Source organism: Podarcis liolepis (assembly GCF_965112155.1).
Source record: "Podarcis liolepis genome assembly, chromosome: Z".
NCBI classification, from domain to species: Eukaryota; Metazoa; Chordata; class Lepidosauria; order Squamata; family Lacertidae; genus Podarcis; species Podarcis liolepis.
Window position 1 is genome coordinate 44169531 of NC_139570.1, and position 18443 is coordinate 44187973.

The following is an 18443-nucleotide window of genomic DNA, read 5'->3' on the forward strand; positions in this document are numbered from 1 at the left end:
GTGTCCCAGGCTTTTTAGACTTGTCTACCCATGTACTATCTGAAACCAAAGTGGCGTATTGGTTGCCAGATGTGATTTTTTTTCAGCTCCCCCCCCCCAAAAAAATGGGTTTAGGTCTACTCCAGCCTTATTGGAACTTAGGTGATGCTAGAAGTACCTGGATAAAAAGCTGAATAAAACTGTTATAATACAGTGGTACCTTGGTTTATTAACCTAATCCATTCCAGAAGTACATTCTTAAACCAAAACAATTATTAAACCGAGGCGCACTTTCCCTAATGAGGCCTGCCACTGCCAGTGCCCTTCCACCGTTCGGCTTCCATTCTAAGACCAAGGTAAAGTTCGCTAACTGGGACACTACTTCCAGTTTTGCAGAGTTCGTAAACCAAATAGTTCGTAAACAGGGCTGTCCTGAAACCGAGGTACCACTGTACTCACAACTCATCTGCAGAGGGGGAAAATCTGTCTGAGTTATCTTTTTCACCTTCCTTTTCACTGTCATTTAATATTACCGTAATACAAATATTGTTATTGTACTCCACTTCCTTTGGAACCGTCCCACATCCTGCTACCAACACTACCACACCCCTTTCCATCAGCATCAAATCTTCTTCCCTCCCACCATGGCTTGCCTATTTTTAGAACTGGCTCTTCCCAGTATCTCTTCTAAGTTGAGTGAAGGATGATCTGGCGCTTTGGTGGCAGGAGTTTCCTCCCTAACCATTCAGCCCAATTAACGCCGCTGCGTGAGAAGGCCCTTTTTGTGCTTGGTGATTATCTGTGAAAATGCAAATTTGAACTTCCTTCACCACAGCAAGCTAACAAGATAATGACTATTTTCACTCACTGAACAGATTACAAACATCTGTGGAGAAGATGCAGTGTGTTCTATGGTGCAGGAAAGGTGGGTGGAGAGCAAGCTATGGGAAGCTGTTTCTTTCCAGTTTTCTTAGGAAGTAAGAACACTTTGGCAGGGACTACATGGCCTGGAGGCAGGGAAACCCCTCAGCTCTAATAGTTATGTTCTACTTCCGGTCTTGGAGGTCATTTGCCTCTGGATTCCAGCTGCTATGAATCACAGGTAGGGAGAATGTTGTTGCACTCCTTTTTGTGGGGTTCCCAGAGGCATCTGGCATCTGCCCACTGTGAGAACAAAGTGCTGGGCTAGATGGACCACTGGCCAAGTGTTCTTACTCCACTGTCACAGAAGCTCTTTGCCAATGCTGTTGGGTTCAATCTGGCAGTGTTGGGGAACCTGTCATCCTCCAAATGTTGTGTAGCTGCAGCTCTTGTTACCATTTGCCGGGGTGAATGGAACAGGGAATTTGAGTCCATCAGCATATCAAGGGCCACCTATTCCATGCTCCCTTGCTGCAACTGGGACCTAACCACTTCACCCCTGACGGCTCGCCCATACTTTTGCTTGTCTTATGCATAGAAAGTACAGGTCCAAGCAGTTTCCCCCTTGCCCTGCTTCTTTCCCAGGGAAAATCTGCTCTTTAGCTCTAAATCAGAGCAAACATCAATCTTGCTCAATCTCTGCTGGAAGAGCGTTCCATAACAACAGAACCTGTGGCAGTAAATGCTTGACTTCTGATTGAGATCAATCAGGTCTCTGTAACATTTTTGTGTGTGCAGGGGGGGTAGGACTCAGGCAGTCCCTAAGGTATCCTGGACAAAAGTTGTTCAGGGCTTTGTGTATCAACAAAAAAGCCTTGAACATCGCCTGCTAGCATATCAACTGCCAGAGTATATGTTAGCAGACATGTCGCCCCACCAGCAGTCTAGCCACTGCATTCTGCCCCACTGGAGTTTCCAGACCAGTCCACAAGGTCATATAGGTATTCCACCTTTCTGTATTAAAATATACTTGGGGCTGCTTACATATTAACAATAATATAACTTAATATATGACAGCATACGAACAGAAGCAGCAGCACTTTAAAAGCAGAGAACATTAAAAGCAGCCAGATTTTGGAAAATAGTACCTGGAATATGCCTTGAATTTACTAAAGGCACAGTTTTGCCTTATTCAGAGCAGCTATTCCATCTATTATTTTACATTTCACACCCTTCACTGAAGATCTAAATAGCAAAACCAGACAAAGAGAATACAGACAATGACAAAATATGCTACGTAATGTTGCCCAATCTGTAGTTATTCAAAGCCTAGCATTTGGCAGGGGGACAGGTGGGAGGAGCCATACTTAAAATTAATATCAGATCCTTTCAGGTTCCCTCCTTATATTGTTTGCAGAGTAGGGCACAGTCAAAACGGATGCCAGCCCCAAAGATCTGCAGCTAATACATTGCCTTCTTACCACCTTAACCAATGCTGCGGAGGGTATGTGCAGCCTTGCAGAAACAAGTAAGGTGTTTACCCACTTGTGTTGCAACAAGGCTCCCCTGACCTTGGGGAGCTCATCTGCATGCAGAGAAATGCAAAGGCCAAATTATCTAAAAGAGACGTTGGCACAGGCAAGAAGAGTCGGCTTGTTCAAAATGGATCTTGAGGAACTAATGCTGTTCTCGGATGGCAGGAGAGCCTTTTTTTTTGCACACTGCTTTGAATTTCCCTGCGTGAGCCTGCATATCAAGTGGGAACCGACGGAGCCAGCCAATTGCCACGAGAGTACCGCTCCCCCGCTTAAACGGCAAAGGGCTCAGTTTTTCTCTCTAGCCAGCACGTCCCTCAGTCCAATCCTTCGGCACAGCATGTGCTGTGGAGGTATTAGCCCGGGTTCAAAAACTATCATTACCCTCCAACCAATATGTCCGAGGCTTTAGAGCGCTGAACAGGTAATAGAATTGCGCGTGCACACATACAAAAACCCATAATAAAAGGGAATGAAATAGAAGCCAGCCCCGGGGAAGCAGATCTATCTATTATGCCAAGCTGAAGGGTAAGAGGTAAACAAGCTATTCAAGGCACCGAGAAATGTGGTGCTCTTCAGGGCAGGAATAATAAACAGACCAATTATTCTTTTTACATTTAGGTACTGCAAAGGACCCCTCTTTTGAAAATCAATGAAATTAATTTAATGTTGTTACATGCTTTACATTTAATATTCCCCAAGAGCTATTCAAAATGTGCTCAAAGATCTAAAGGGTCTTCCTTCATCCTGAGATCAGAATCACAGGGTTTTGTTTGGCAGGGTTGGTCAATAAACCAGAGATACAAGACCTTTCCTGGAAATACATAACCAAGAGGTAAAGAGAAAGGCCAAAATATTGCCAAGCTAAATAATCCCACCTGACCCTTAAATGAAGGAAATTTCCTTACAAAAAGTCAGAGAATTAGTTCATCTAGCTTCATACTGTCTGCACAGACTGGCAGCAGCTCTCCACTGTTTAAAATGGGGCATATTCCCAGCCCTACTTGGGGATGCCAGGAGTTGAGCTTGGGATCTTCTGCATGCAAAGGAGATGCTCTGTCATTCAGCAATGGCTTCCCCCCATAATGCTTCTACTATTTTTGCTTGTAAGATTTTATAATGCTGTATTGTTTTTAACACTTGATTGGAAGCCGCCCAGAGTGCCTGGGGAAACTCAGCCAGATGGGCGGGGTATAAATAAATTATTATTATTATTATTATTATTATTATTATTATTATTATTATTATGGTTTTTTGTAATATATTAAGATAAATGAAACAAATCTAGACAAAAACTAAGAAAACGAAAATGTAGAGTCCTCTCTCAAAGGTAGATCTTAATCCTTTGATTAATATCAAAGAAGGGGGTGGACCCTCCCAGCTCTCACCTGGGAGCTTCCCTTTCTTCTCCCAGCCTCCCACCCTGGGAGATCTTCCCTTCCCTGCCTCTCACACAGGAACCTTCATCAACCATCCATCACCTTCATGTGCTTACAATCCCCCGTAATGCTTCTGCTGATCCTCAAGCTGCTTTTCCTCTGCACTGGATTTTACATTGCAAACTTCAGATGGGAATCTTTTCTCACCCTACTTACAGAGCTGTAGCCTTTCTTTTCATTATATCCTCACAGTATCCTCATTCATATGCTGGCCTTTTAGCATGAGCCAACAAGCCAGACTCTCATAATTCTGCAGACACACAGAAAGGACTAAGGGGGTGCACTACGTAAAGGGGCTTACAGTTCATGCCGCTCACTGCAAAGAAAGACATATGTCTACCATATGTTCACATTTTTTTAAAAAAATGGAACAGTGGTTGGTACTTCTCTAGGGCTTATGCTTAAAGAGTTAGCCTCACTTCTATTACAGTTAGGACAGGAGCACAACAGCAGCCACCAGGTTATAAATAATTATTTTCAGCCTATATCCCACCCTTCCTCCTGAAGCAGCCCAGAGTGGCAGATACATCACCCCTAGCAAGGCCTCGCCTGCCAATGATAGGTTCCAAGATCACGGATATTGGGGAAGCCATTCTTTTAGGTACTTGGGTGCTAGCAGCACCTTCTCTTGGGCTCAGTAGCGTGCTGGCAGCCTGTGCAGTGCTTTCGGGATTGGTGACGCACAGTCCCACTGAGATGCCCCACTTACTATCCTAACATATGAGAAGGGGGAAAATATCATTTGGTCTATCAATGGTTACTAACTACAATGACTATATGGAACTTCCAGGACCTGTCACGGGATGCCGCCGAGGGGAAAGAGACTTAGTGCTGGCCACCAGACAAAGGCTTTTTACACCTGCCTTGTCCCACCCTACAGCCCTAGGAGCCTTCAAAAGGGAGTTGCTGCCATGGGCATTATGTGGATGTGTCTTTTGATGAACTGAGTAGAAAATATCTGAAGGTATCTGAAGAAGTGTGCGTGCACTTGAAAGCTCATACCAATAACAAACTTAGTTGGTCTCTAAGGTGCTACTGGAAGGAATTTTTTTATTTTGAGTAGAAGATTGTGAGCCATAGAGGTGGGGAGTGTGTGTATATGAATTCAGCGGTGCTTAGATTATTTTTTGGTTGCTATTTTGTTAATGTTGTTAATATTGTTTTATAGATTATGACTGCTGTAATACTTTGTGAATCCTATAATATGACTTTTTTTGTAATAGTACTGTTTAGCTTATTTTTTTAGTTATTTTGTTAATAGTGTTTTAGGGATGGCTATTGCTTTACTGATTATTTGTAATTGTTTTACCAATTATTTGTTATTCTATAAGATTTATGTTGGATTAGTTAGGTTCTATTACATTATTATTTACTGTTTGTAAGCTGCTTTGTGATTAATCTGAACGAAAAGTGGCATAGAAATATAACCAATCAATCAATTTCAGTCACTGGATAATAATTGTGGGATACTGATCTCATGGTCAGACCACAGCTGGAATACTGTGCCTGGTTCTCGGCATCACAATTTAAGAAAGATATTGACAAGTTGGAACATGTGCAGAGGAGGACAACCAAGATGTTTAAGGGTTTGGAAACCAAGCCTTATGAGGAACAATTGAGGGAACTTGGTATGTTGCCTGTGGTTGTTTGTTGTTGTTTGTTGTTTGTTGTTTGTTGTTGTTGTTGTTGTTGTTGTACCCTACCCATCTGGCTGGGTTTCCCCAGGCACTCTGGTCTGCTTACAGCAAATATAAAAAGGTAGTAAAATGTCAAACATTAAAAACTTCTGGATACAGGGCTGCCTTCAGATGTCTTCTAAAAGTTGATTTGTGGTGGGGGGGGTTGCCAATTATTTTTATTGATTTTCCAAATTATTACAAGTCAAACCAAATTAATTCAGTTTAGTACAATTTCTATTTTTTAAAAAAAATGGTTTCCCACTCTCGTTATAGGGTATGTCCAAGATGTATCTTCACTGCTGTGTCAATTCTCATTTAGTCTTTAGATGACATCACTTCATATTTGCCAATAGTATTGCATTCATTCAGTTGCCCCTTTACAGCCCTGCAAACAGCAAACAGCTCAATTAAACCTTAGTACAGTATATATAATCCAAACAGCATGTGGTGTAGTTTTTTTCATTGAACTCCTTTTCCTACTCAAATCCTCTTGCTCACTGTTCCAGTCGTAGATCTTTCCCTGGTCGAGTGTCTGTTTTGTATGTCTGTTCATTCAAGGATGCATAGCATTCCAATAGTAGCACAGCCACACAGCAATCCGTTTGACTGCAGCCAAACATGCAGAGCACATCTTCCAGACCTTTTCTCTGAGCCATTGGATCCTACCCTGTAATGCCGGTTGTAACACAAGTCTCTCTCAAATTCTGCCTCTCCTCGGCTCCATAAGCGGGTTATTTTTTCACTGCATTCCGTCTCTCACAACGCCCCATCTGGAGATGGTAATAAATATCACCCATTCACTCCTCAATCAAGGGGGATAAAGTGTTGACGTATAAAGCCGTGTTGACGTACAAAGCCGTATTGAATTCCTTGTAAAACATAAATCAGATGTATTCCCCTCCTTCTCATCCAAGAAGAAACATACAAACAACTACACATGCCTCTTTCCATTGTGCAGGGAAGGGCAGAGGGAAAGGAAAACATATCCAATAATCATAAGAAAACAAAAAGCACCCTGCGCTCCTCTTTTCCCATTCATGCCTGTTGCAGGAATTTTTCAAAGCTTTAAAATATCATTCAAATACTTTCAAAAGTATCAGTTCTTTCAGCAATTGATTAATCACAGCCTGTTTGCATATCCTGCTTCAGAAATGCCTCGTCCAATTAGCTGAATTAAGGAGGAACATTTCCACAAATCATGCTGGAAAATGGAGGCTCGTTCCTTGGCAGGGGCTCGCTTCCAGGTCACTCCTGTCTTGCCTTCCGAAGTAGCAGACACGGGTTCAAGTAGCACTGCGGGTGCCACAGTCTTTCTAGTAACCCTGGAAAGTTTCAGGAGGGTTTATGCCTCATTTCCTCCCTCCCCACTGCCTGAACTTCTTCACAACTCATGGAGGGATGGCAGAGAATGCCCACCATTAAACGTGGGGGTGACCAGAAACCCTAAAGTTGTGTAGTTCTTTATCTTCTTGAAATCTGATGGGCGGGCATTCCCCAGGGAGGGCGCCACTGCCAAGAAGGCCCTCTCCCTGGTTCCCTGTAACTTCTCACAGTGAGGGTACAGCCAGAAGACCCTCAGAGGGGGACCTCAGTGCCTGGGCTGAGCAATGGGGGTGGAAACGCTCCTTCAGGTATACTGGGCTGAGACCATTTAGCTTGGAAAAGAGACTGAGACTGAGAGAAGATATGACAGCCATCTCCAATGTTTCAAGGGCTGTCACAAAGAAAGCTTGTTTCCTCCTGCTCTGGAGGTAGGACATGAACCAATGGCTTCAGGTTACAAGAAAGGAGATTCCAACTAAACATCAGGAAGAACTTTCTAACAATAAGAGCTGTTTGACGGAGGAATGGTCTCACTTGAGAAGTTATGGACTCTCCTTCCTTGCATTTTTTTAAGCAGAGGTTGGATGGCCATCTGTCATGGATGTTTTGGTTAGTTTCCTGCAATGCAGAGAGTTGGACATAGAATCATAGGGTTGGAAGGGACCCTGAGGGTCATCTAGTCCAACCCCCTGCAATGCAGGAATATGCAGCTGCCCATACAGGGATCGAACCTGCCACCTCGGCATCATCAGCACCATGCCCCAACCAGCTGAGCTATCCAGGCTAACCTGTTAGTCACTGTGAGAATGAACCATGAGAAAGCTAAGAACATCAGTTGCTCTATCCTATTTTGCCTCTGGCACTGCCCATCACTGGCATATGGTCTCTGCATGGATGGACCTTGGTAATATGGCACCCTGTGTGAGGCCAAAATTAGATGCTCCTCACCAGAGCTGCCTTCCCAAAGATGGGTAAGGGAGGTGCTGGGTTTTGGGAAGGAGGTCTTCCATCTCCTTCCCAAAGCTGGGCAAGCACTAACTAGGCTTTGGGCAGCAGGCGGGCACACTCTAGGACCCTGGTAGAGCTCTCATAGCTCCTTCCCAAAGCCCAGTGCCTCTGGCTCAGAGCTCTGTGCAGGGCAACCAGCCATGATGCCCTAAATCCCTAAAAGGGTGATGAGCACCCTAAAAGGGTGCTCATCAATGGTTCCTCTTCATCCTGGAGAAGAGTGACTAGTGGGGTGCCACAGGGTTCTGTCTTGGGCCCGGTCTTATTCAACATCTTTATCAACGACTTGGATAATGGACTCAAGGGCATCCTGATCAAATTTGCAGATGACACCAAACTGGGAGGGGTGGCTAACACCCCAGAGGACAGGATCACACTTCAAAACGACCTTGACAGATTAGAAAACTGGGCCAAAACAAACAAGATGAACTTTAACAGGGAGAAATGTAAAGTATTGCACTTGGGCAAAAAAAATGAGAGGCACAAATACAAGATGGGGGACACCTGGCTTGAGAGCAGTACATGTGAAAAGGATCTAGGAGTCTTGGTTGACCACAAACTTGACATGAGCCAACAGTGTGACGCGGCAGCTAAAAAAGCCAATGCAATTCTGGGCTGCATCAATAGGAGTATAGCATCTAGATCAAGGGAAGTAATAGTGCCACTGTATTCTGCTCTGGTCAGACCTCACCTGGAGTACTGTGTCCAGTTCTGGGCACCACAGTTCAAGAAGGACACTGACAAACTGGAACGTGTCCAGAGGAGGGCAACCAAAATGGTCAAAGGCCTGGAAACGCTGCCTTATGAGGAACGGCTAAGGGAGCTGGGCATGTTTAGCCTGGAGAAGAGGAGGTTAAGGGGTGATATGATAGCCATGTTCAAATATATAAAAGGATGTCACATAGAGGAGGGAGAAAGGTTGTTTTCTGCTGCTCCAGAAAAGCGGACACGGAGCAATGGATCCAAACTACAAGAAGATTCCACCTAAACATTAGGAAGAACTTCCTGACAGTAAGAGCTGTTCGACAGTGGAATTTGCTGCCAAGGAGTGTGGTGGAGTCTCCTACTTTGGAGGTCTTTAAGCAGAGGCTTGACAAGCATATGTCAGGAGTGCTCTGATGGTGTTTCCTGCTTGGCAGGGGGTTGGACTCGATGGCCCTTGTGGTCTCTTCCAACTCTATGATTCTATGATCCTACGAAATCAGCCTCTGTCTCAGGAAGGTTTTCCATAAAGAAAGGTGGCCCTCACTGTCTTGTTGTTGTTGTTTGTTTGTTTGTTGTTGTTGTTGTTGTTGTTGTTGTTGTTAATGTATAGAGGTGCCTTTGGTCTGATTGAGCAGGGCTCTTCTTTATGTTCTTAAAGGGCAACAAGGTGAGGTAGGGATGTATAGCCCAAGGTTTCATTTTCAAATTCTTAAGAGCAGGTTCAGTTTGGGCCATGTGAATAATCCATAACTGATTGGCAAACCAGAAGAAAGAAAGTACAGTGGTACCTTGGGTTAAGTATTTAATTCGTTCTGGAGGTCCGTTCTTAACCTGAAACTGTTCTTAACCTGAAGCACCACTTTAGCTAATGGGGCCTCCTGCTGCTGCCGCACCGCCAGAGCACGATTTCTGTTCTCATCCTGAAGCAAAGTTCTTAACCTGAAGCACTATTTCTGGGTTAGCGGAGTCTGTAACCTGAAGCGTATGTAACCTGAGGTACCACTGTAGGTGATAAGGAAGGGTGGGGTCTGGGGAAAGGATGTTGGGGGGGGGACGACGACGACTCTGCTTTTCAGCTCTTGGTTGCAGATATTGCTCTCTAGCTGTCATGCATGACCCATAATCATCATGGAGTTTTATTGAGAAGCAACAGTGAGGGAGATGCCAAGTGACAGCTTTAAAATTAACTTGCCAAAACTTCCCATCAATATTATGACAATTCCTCCCTCATCGGTTCAGTGACCCAACATGAAGCATGACAACATTAACATAACTTTGCTGAAACAAAAGCCTGCCATTCTGGAATTGAAGAGTCGGGGTTACTATATAAAGACACCCCCCTCCTCCCTGGAAGAAGGGGGGGGGGAGAGGTGAACTGAATTTTCGTGAATTTCGACTCACATGCTTAAATTGTTTGTGTTTAATCAGCACAGGGGTGGAATTTTGTCAAATAAAAAAGCAAACAACATGAAAAGGAAATTGAAAAATGAGTTGTTTTGTCCAGTGTTGTTTTCATATTAAATACATTTCAGAGAGAGCTGTGGAAAAGCTGCTTCATCCCCCCCCCCAACCACCAAGAAAGGAGATTTTGACTAAGCTTTAGGAAGAACGTCCTGACAGTAAGAGCTGTTTGACAGCGGAACATAAAGCCTCCTAATGTGGTGGACTCTCTACTGAAGGTTTCTTAAACAGAGGTTGGACTCCATATGTTGTTGGACTACAACTCCCATCACCCCCATGCATGGGCTGATGCCAGCAGGGGCTGATGGGAGCTGAAGTCCAACAACATATGGAGCTCCCCCACCCCACCCCCCGGACCTAGAGGTTATGATGATGGAGTATATAAATTCTATCATTATCATTATAGTGTACAGTGGTACCTCGGGTTAAGAACTTAATTCGTTCTGGAGGTCCGTTCTTAACCTGAAACTGTTCTTATCCTGAGCTACCACTTTAGCTAATGGGGTCTCCCGCTGCCGGAGCCTGATTTCTGTTCTGATCCTGAAGCAAGCTTCTTAACCTGAAGCACTATTTCTGGGTTAGCGGAGTCTGTAACCTGAAGCGTCTGTAACCTGAAGCGTCTGTAACCCGAGGTACCACTGTAGACAATACTGAGTTAGATGGGCCAATGGTCTGACTTGGTGTGAATCAACTACCCAGCAGTATTCCTAGGTACTACCTGATAAAGGTGCTCAGGGTAGATTCCTGCAGTATCGACTGTTGCTTCCCTGCCAGGCCATCTTGCACAGTGGGTTGTGATTATTCTATTTATTATGGAAACTGAAGCTACTAAGGCACAGGAAGCAGGCTGACTCATCCATGTAGCTAAAGGGATCCAAGGAGCTGTAAATCCCTTTAAAAGATGCAGCCCCCCTGTTCCACTTTGTTGAAAAAGGCTTTTAATCCCCGGCATTAGGGCAGCTTCCTGCTATGTTTCACTTGCATCAAATTAAGGGCTGCTCAAACAGCTGGTGTCCTTAATGCTCAGAGAGGTTCTTGAATATCTTAACTGGGATCTTTGGCACAAACAAGATAAAAAAACAGAAACAGAAACAAAAAACCTAAAAAGCTAAGCACTCCCAATCACAGGGAGATACGTAAACAGCTTATGTATCCTGCACAGAGTGCTTTATAACCCATATGCCATTTATTTTAAATGTAGTCTTGGGTGGAAGGCTGCATTTATTTCTCTTCTTCCATTGGGAAACTGAGGGAAGAGAAAACAAGAATTGAGTAACAAAGCTCAAACAAATAGCAGGGGAAGAAAGAACTCTCCAGAGTTGGGGCTTTAACTGCAGATAAAATATAACTCAGTGGAGAGTGTCCATCTTTCCACACAGAGTATATGTAGAGGGGAAAGCCCTCCTCCTCCGGAGGACACGCAGAATTATGGGGGTTCCCTTGCTGAAGTTGTAGAACTGGAGTAGAAAACCGATGAACTCAGCTACACTGACAAAGAAAAAAATGCTTTATATATGCTGTATGGGACGCAGGTGGCACTGTGGGTTAAATCACAGAGCCTAGGACTTGCCGATCAGAAGGTCAGCAGTTTGAATCCCCGCGACGGGGTGAGCCCCCGTTGCTCAGTCCCTGCTCCTGCCAACCTAGCAGTTTGAAAGCACGCTCAAAAATGCAAGTAGATAAATAGATACCGCTCCAGCGGGAAGATAAATGGTGTTTTCGTGCACTGCTCTGGTTCGCCAAAAGCAGCTTAGTCATGCTGGCCACATGACCCGGAAAAACTGTTTGCAGACAAACGTCGGCTCCCTCGGCCAGTAAAGCGAGAGGAGCGCCACAACCCCAGAGTGGGTCATGACTGGACCTAATGGTCAGGGGTCCCTTTACCTTTACCTTTATGTGCTGTATATGCATTATAACACTGTGACACCAAGATGGTGCTGTGGAGTTCCATTTTTGCCAACTCAATTTCTTATACAATAGTACCTCGGGTTAAGAACTTAATTCATTCAGGAGGTCCGTTCTTAACCTGAAACTGTACTTAACCTGAGGTACCACTTTAGCTAATGAGGCCTCCCGCTGCCGCCATGCCACCACTGCACAATTTCTGTTCTCATCCTGAGGCAAGGTTCTTAACCCAAGGTACTACTTTTGGGTTAGCGGAGTATGTAACCTGAAGCATCTGTAACCTGAAGCGTCTGTAAGCCGAGGTACCACTGTACAAAGTTTACAATGTGTTTAACTGAAACACTTATTTGATGTGTCTGGATCCAGCCCATGACTCTTCAAGTTGTTGCTGAACTAGAAGTTCCATCACCTCTGACCACCGGCCATGCTGGCTGGAGCTGATTTCAGAGGCTGTGTTGCCAAAGATAGGCAAAATAATTTTTCCAGGGATTTCCTTGTTCTGTTTACCAACATGTTATTTTTTTGGCTAATGGAGGGAAGTCCACAGCTTACTCCTCTGGACTGGGGGAAAATGAGGCGTCAGAAATACTAAATATGGTGTCTGTTTGCAAAGCAAAACAGTATTAAGAGCTGTTTCTTGGTTTACTGGTATCCATGACAGATACACATGAAATTTGTCAGAACGTTACAATTTCTGCCCCAGGACCCATCAGCAAAAATGTAATGTCAAAAATGGTCTGGACCACAGGTCTATATCAATGAGCTGTGAAGCTGCTGTGAGCTGCTACAAAATATTTTATAGACATGGAAAATCAACATTTAAACTCACACAGCTGTGAAACTCACTGGGTAGCCTTGGACAGGTGACTAGCTCTCAGGCTAACCCACTTCGCAAGGTTATTGGAAAGCTCTTCTAAGTTGCCAGAAAGAAAGGCACTGGATTTCTAAGAATGTCAGCTTGCATTTCAGATTTCTAAACATTGTGGTTACAGGAAAGCCAAACAAGAATAGGTTGCATTAAATAATTCCTTCCTCTATTATCTACCCCCATCCTTTCTCTCCTGAGCTGCCCCTTTCTTCTGGAACTCCCTGCCACTGCTTTGTGACACCTGTGTTGGAAGAAAACCTGAACCCACAGCTGAAGCACACACAATAAAACTTTATGAAAGAATGCAACCATTTTAAAGCAATGAGGGAAGAACACAAAACTTCAACACAACAATTTAAGCACCATAATGCACCAGTCGCTACAGAATAGTAGGAGGTGGAAGATTGGGTTAAATTATGGAAAACTGACTTAAAATTTACAGATTGTTCCCTATTGAGGGAGAATTACATGAAGATGATGTACAGATGGTACACAACACCATTGCAGTTAGGGAAAATGTACAAAACTAGTTCAAATATATGTTGGAAGTGTAGGGAAAAGGAGGGAACATTTTATCATATGTGGTGGGATTGTAAAGTAATTAAAAAAAAATGGGAAATGATATACAATGAATTGAATAAAATGTTCCATTTAACATTTGTTAAAAAACCTGAGGCTTTTTTGTTTGTGGGGAAAGACCTGCCAAAAAAGTTGAAAAACATTTTCATGTATGCGACAACGGCCGCGAGAGTTCTGGTAGCACAAGGATGGAAGACTGAAAAACCCCCAACTAAAGAATCATGGCAAGAAAAATTGATGGACTATGCAGAACTGGCAAAATTGACATATAGGTTACGGGACAAGGATAACTGTGACTTTAAGGATGAATGGGAACCTTTTACAAAGTATTTGAAGATGCAACAAAGCGAACTGGACTCCTTGGCAGGTTTTAAATAAACATCCATAATTTTTTTTTTTACTGATAATAATTAGCTAAACAGTTTGAAGATATACACAATTCTGTAACATGCAGAAAATAGCGTTATTTATTTGGAGAAACCAAAGACTGGAACTGAGGGAAGTCGGGGGGTGGGGTGGGAGGATGGGTTTTTTTTGGGGGGGAGGGAGGAAAAACGGGGGGAAATAAGGATATGTTTTTGGAAAATATGTTTTGTTATAACATTGAATAAATAATTTTTTTAAAAAAGAATAGTAGGAGGTGAGGCGGTAACATGGGATGAAAGCATTCAAAATGCTAGGTAAAGGGTTAATGCTCACAAGGGCTATGGAACTCTGTGCTGTCCTACATCTGAGGCAGTTATGTCCATTGGCACAGCAGTGGCAGTTATTAAGAGTCTTTTGTGTGAGAGCAGCAGGTATTTTCTGTTGTGCTGCTGTCTGCCTCAGAGTTAGTCAGTCTGCAACAGTATTTGTCTCAGAGACAAGCCTATGTAAGATGTATCAGCAATGTAAATAACACCTGTCTTGTATATTCAATCTAACAAGTGCAAGTACACTAAGTAAAAGTTATATGTGGACAAGATGGTGGGACAATGTTCTTGAAACTACCAACATGAATTTGACGAAACTGCGGGAGGCAGTGGAAAACAGGAATGCCAGGCATGCTCTGGTCCATGGGGTCACGGAGAGTAGGACAAGACTAACTACTAAACAACAACAACAACAACAAAATTTAAACTTTAAATGGAGAATGTCTTGCATAGTTTTTATAGGAGGGAAAAGGGAACTAATTAAAGGGTCAAACAACTCAGGATCTCTCCTGCATAACTCTGTAAATGGGAACTAAAGTACCGTAATTCCCACAGGTAGCACCGCTCACCTCATGCTGGTGGAACCAATCCAGTGCTTCTGCTGGTGTGCTTGTACCATGCCAAACTCACCATCACTTTTCCCCTTCACCTTTTCGTCCTGGTAAGCAGCAGTGAGCAGTAACACAACCAGCTCATTGTCAGGTCAAAAGCACCGCCCCATCCTACCATCCTCTGATGAGTAGATTGAATGTACAGCTAACTATGGAACTCAAGCTACACAGATGTGTATATAGTAAACCTGCAACTTATGCAGGTGTTTAAATTCCTGGGATTGTGCCTAAAGCCAAAACTGCATATAGTCAAAACACATTGGGTTCTTTCCCAGACACCCACCACTTTCTGCTATCTATCTATATCTATCTATCATCTATCTATCTATCTATCTATCTATCTATCTATCTATCTATCATCTATCTATCATCTATCTATCTATCATCTATCTATATCTCATCTCAAGTGTGTAAAGCTGAATGCACACAGGTTAAATGTGCATAGTTTTGGGGCTTACTGTACAAGCTCAATCAAACAATTCACATATTGTGAACTCCAACAATCTGCATCTTTCCTTCCTTAGAATTGTCTGAGCAGTTTTGAGTCTTTGATCTCGAATTTCCAAAACAACTTCCCTCATTTTTTTTGGTCCGGTTTAGCTTGAGAACCTGCAGGTGCCCATTTATTATAGTTAAAATTATTACTATGGAGTGATATAGTTACTCTACAGAGCCATGATATTGATTTTTTAAATTATTATCATCATCATCATCATCAACAACAACAACAACAACAACAACAACAACAACAACAACAACAACAACAACACATCTGTCTGCAAATCTGTCCTTTTTCATGGACTACATTCTCTCCCACCCTGACACACACATATTAATTCACATTCTTCATATTAATTATATTCCACCAGTATTCCATGACTGGTTTTCTTTTTCTGTCTTACAGATTTAACATTGAAGGGATTTCTCCCTAATTATTCTCTGTGGGATTCAGAAATCCAGGCAGCGCCCCTGGCAGCCTCACAAGAACAAGTCATTGCATACTATGACATGAATAGCCTTAAGATTTGCATCATCATCAACCTTTCTCAAGTGAGGAGGACGGTGGAGTATGGGTTGCTGAATCAGCATTGGACTTGGAGGGAAGCTAAAAGCGCCATCTGTTGTTGATGCAGCAGGCTCTTATCGCCTGTGATTCCTGCTTAGCAGTTAGATCCCAGAATGAAACTGAGTACTTTCAACCATAAAGAAAAGGGAGTAATAACAACAGGAAAGTTTTTAATGTTGGATATTTTGTTGAGTTTTTAATATTTTGTTGTGAGCTGCCCGGAATGGCTGCGGCAACCCAGTTAGATGGGCGGCATACTATTATTATTATTATTATTATTATTATTATTATTATTATTATTATTATTATTAAACTCTCATTTGCTCAATGGATAGGGTTTAGATTAGATGCCTGAGGCCTCACTTCCTATTTTAATGACTCCACAAAAGGAAGCACCTGGCTTTTAGACTGAGGAGACTGGGCTTTTCCCTACAATAAAATCAGCTGCCCTAAACCCAGTTTGAATTTAAAAGAACAGAGGGAAAGTGGAACGGAAGCCAGATCATTCTTTAGGTGCAAGATGGGGGGGGGGGCTCAGTGCATGCCATTCAATCAACATCCTCTTTTTAAAATCAGATGTGAACTTTAAACTTCAAAAAAGAAAAAGAAAACATTACATGTATGTATCCTTCCTCAAAGGAACTTAGAAAGGTATAAAAGAGCTTTGTAGTCTTCCATCCCCTAGGTCAATTTATTTGGTCTAAGCTTAGACCTGAGAACTCTGCACTGCTGTACTCATACTAGGAGTTATAGCATATGATATCTAGAGCAGAATCTGGAATCTCAGCACAAACATGAGAGTGTATGAAAGTATTCAGCCAAAAAATGGATAAATATAAGACAATTTAGTTGTTGTAATTGTGGGGGAGGTTCTGAGGAACTGTATGTATACACCTGTCACCCCCTTCTTCAGTAGATAAAGCTGGGGATTCCAGGGGCTCAGAACCAGCCCCAGAAGCACCCAAACCACTAAAATAATTTCCATAAGAAGAGTCCATGAAGCCAGTACACTCTGGTTCATGGACATCATGTTTGGCTTCTTCTGACTCACTGGATTCCGTATCAGAAACTGCAGAGCAAAGGGAATTCAGGGTACTTTGCAGAATCTGGGAGATTTCGACTTTTTGACACACACACACAAACACTCCTGTCCAGATGCATATGCGTCTGTCCTGCCAACCTAGCGGTTCGAAAGCACGTCAAAGTACAAGTAGATAAATAGGTACCGCTCCAGCGGGGAGGTAAACGGCATTTCCGTGCGCTGCTCTGGTTTTGCCAGAAGCAGCTTAGTCATGCTGGCCACATGACCCGGAAAAACCGTCTGCGGACAAACATCGGCTCCCTCGGCCAGTAAAGCGAGATGAGCACTGCAACCCCAGAGTCGTTCACGACTGGACTTAACTGTCAAGGGTCCTTTACCATTTTTATATACCCAGCAAATACACATTGTAGCAAAAGCTGGTTGAGGGCGAACAAGGCCTACCTGAAGGTCATCTGGAAGACCTGCCCTTGGTTGACATGCTGGGTCCTGTTGTTATAGCCATGCAACATCTCTCCAAAGAGGGTATCATTGAACTTCACATCTGGCTTAAGGCACTTGGGGCCCTCACAGATGTCTGACAGCATGAGACATGATTTGCCATCTGGTGCCAGCCTGTATTCCTCAACACAGCTGAGAACCAAACACAAAAAGATACATCAGATATGCACAAACAGCAAACAACAAAAGTCAGTTCCAGATAAAATCTATCACATTGCTTCTTTTTTTTGGGGGGGGGGGTGTGTGGCAGGAGTAGGTGAAATGGTCCAGCACAATGGTGCAGCATAAATATTAAATCTGATGCACCGAAGTGAGGCACCGAAATAAGGAACAGCACAAGGGACCCTGTGTGTGAAAGAGATTAAAAAAGAGAGGAAAGTATATACCAAAGGCTTGGCTAAAACCAGGACCAGCTTGAAGATTGTGGGGAGAGTTTGTCAGCAAAATGCACTTTAGTGGGTCCCTCTTATTTTGGTTCACTTATTTAGAAGTGAAATGGCAGTGGCAATGCTCAGATGAGCATCAGAGAGGTGGGAGCTGCCATTTTAATTTTCCCTGGGACAACACTATACTAGGGCAATTTGGAGTTGAGTAGAGCACCGTGGGAGGATGTGGAGAATGTAAAGCTGCCACCCTGACAGGCATCAGTGGTGGCCCCTGTCAGCATGCTGGAGCTGTAGCAGCTTCCTGAGGGTGCAATAGGCTTACATGAAGTCTGCTTTAACAATATGGACCAGACAGATATTTTACAGCTGCGTAGGGAAAGTCATATGAAAATCCCTGAGTAAGTTAAGCGTACCACATAGCATGTTACAGAATGGGCAGAAAAACCTCACATGTAGAAGTGGGCTTAGCCAGAGAAAACCAAACTAAACATTACAGGAATAAAAACCAGTCACTGAATACCAGTAACAAAGACAGTAAGAGTTGCTGTAGCAAAGAGACTGAACTATGAATCATGAAGTTCCTGGTTTGAATCTTGTTTCTGCCATGAAATCCCAAGGTGGCCTTAGGCAAGCCACACTTCATAGCCTCAGTTGCCCCATCTTTAATATGAGAAATTATACAGTATTGATTTATTTTAGAGGGCTGTTCTAAGTACTACAACTAGACAATGCATCTAAAGTACTTTGGACAGTGTTTAATGGGTTAACACCGGTGTTAAATACTTCTACTATGAAGAAAACGACAA

At 43.2% G+C, this 18443-nt stretch overlaps 1 protein-coding gene and 1 long non-coding RNA gene across 5 annotated transcripts in view; one reads left to right on the plus strand and one right to left on the minus strand.

The window, feature by feature from the left end:
- The window catches only part of ASTN2 (astrotactin 2), a 706126-nt gene that overhangs the window by 242230 nt on the left and 445453 nt on the right, over positions 1–18443 (minus strand). For 2 of the 4 annotated variants that reach the window (XM_083485710.1, XM_083485711.1), the window contains exon 13: positions 17195–17383. In XM_083485710.1, coding sequence (XP_083341836.1) covers positions 17195–17383 — 189 coding nt within the window. Of the gene's footprint in view, positions 1–1988; positions 2011–14603; positions 14690–17194; positions 17384–18443 lie in introns of those variants that run through there. The other 2 variants (XM_083485712.1, XM_083485714.1) reach the window with 2 other exon arrangements.
- LOC310698660 lies at positions 12030–15889 on the plus strand. Its single transcript, XR_014521670.1, has 3 exons — positions 12030–13159; positions 13983–14214; positions 15550–15889. It is a non-coding gene; the product is annotated as an uncharacterized lncRNA (long non-coding RNA).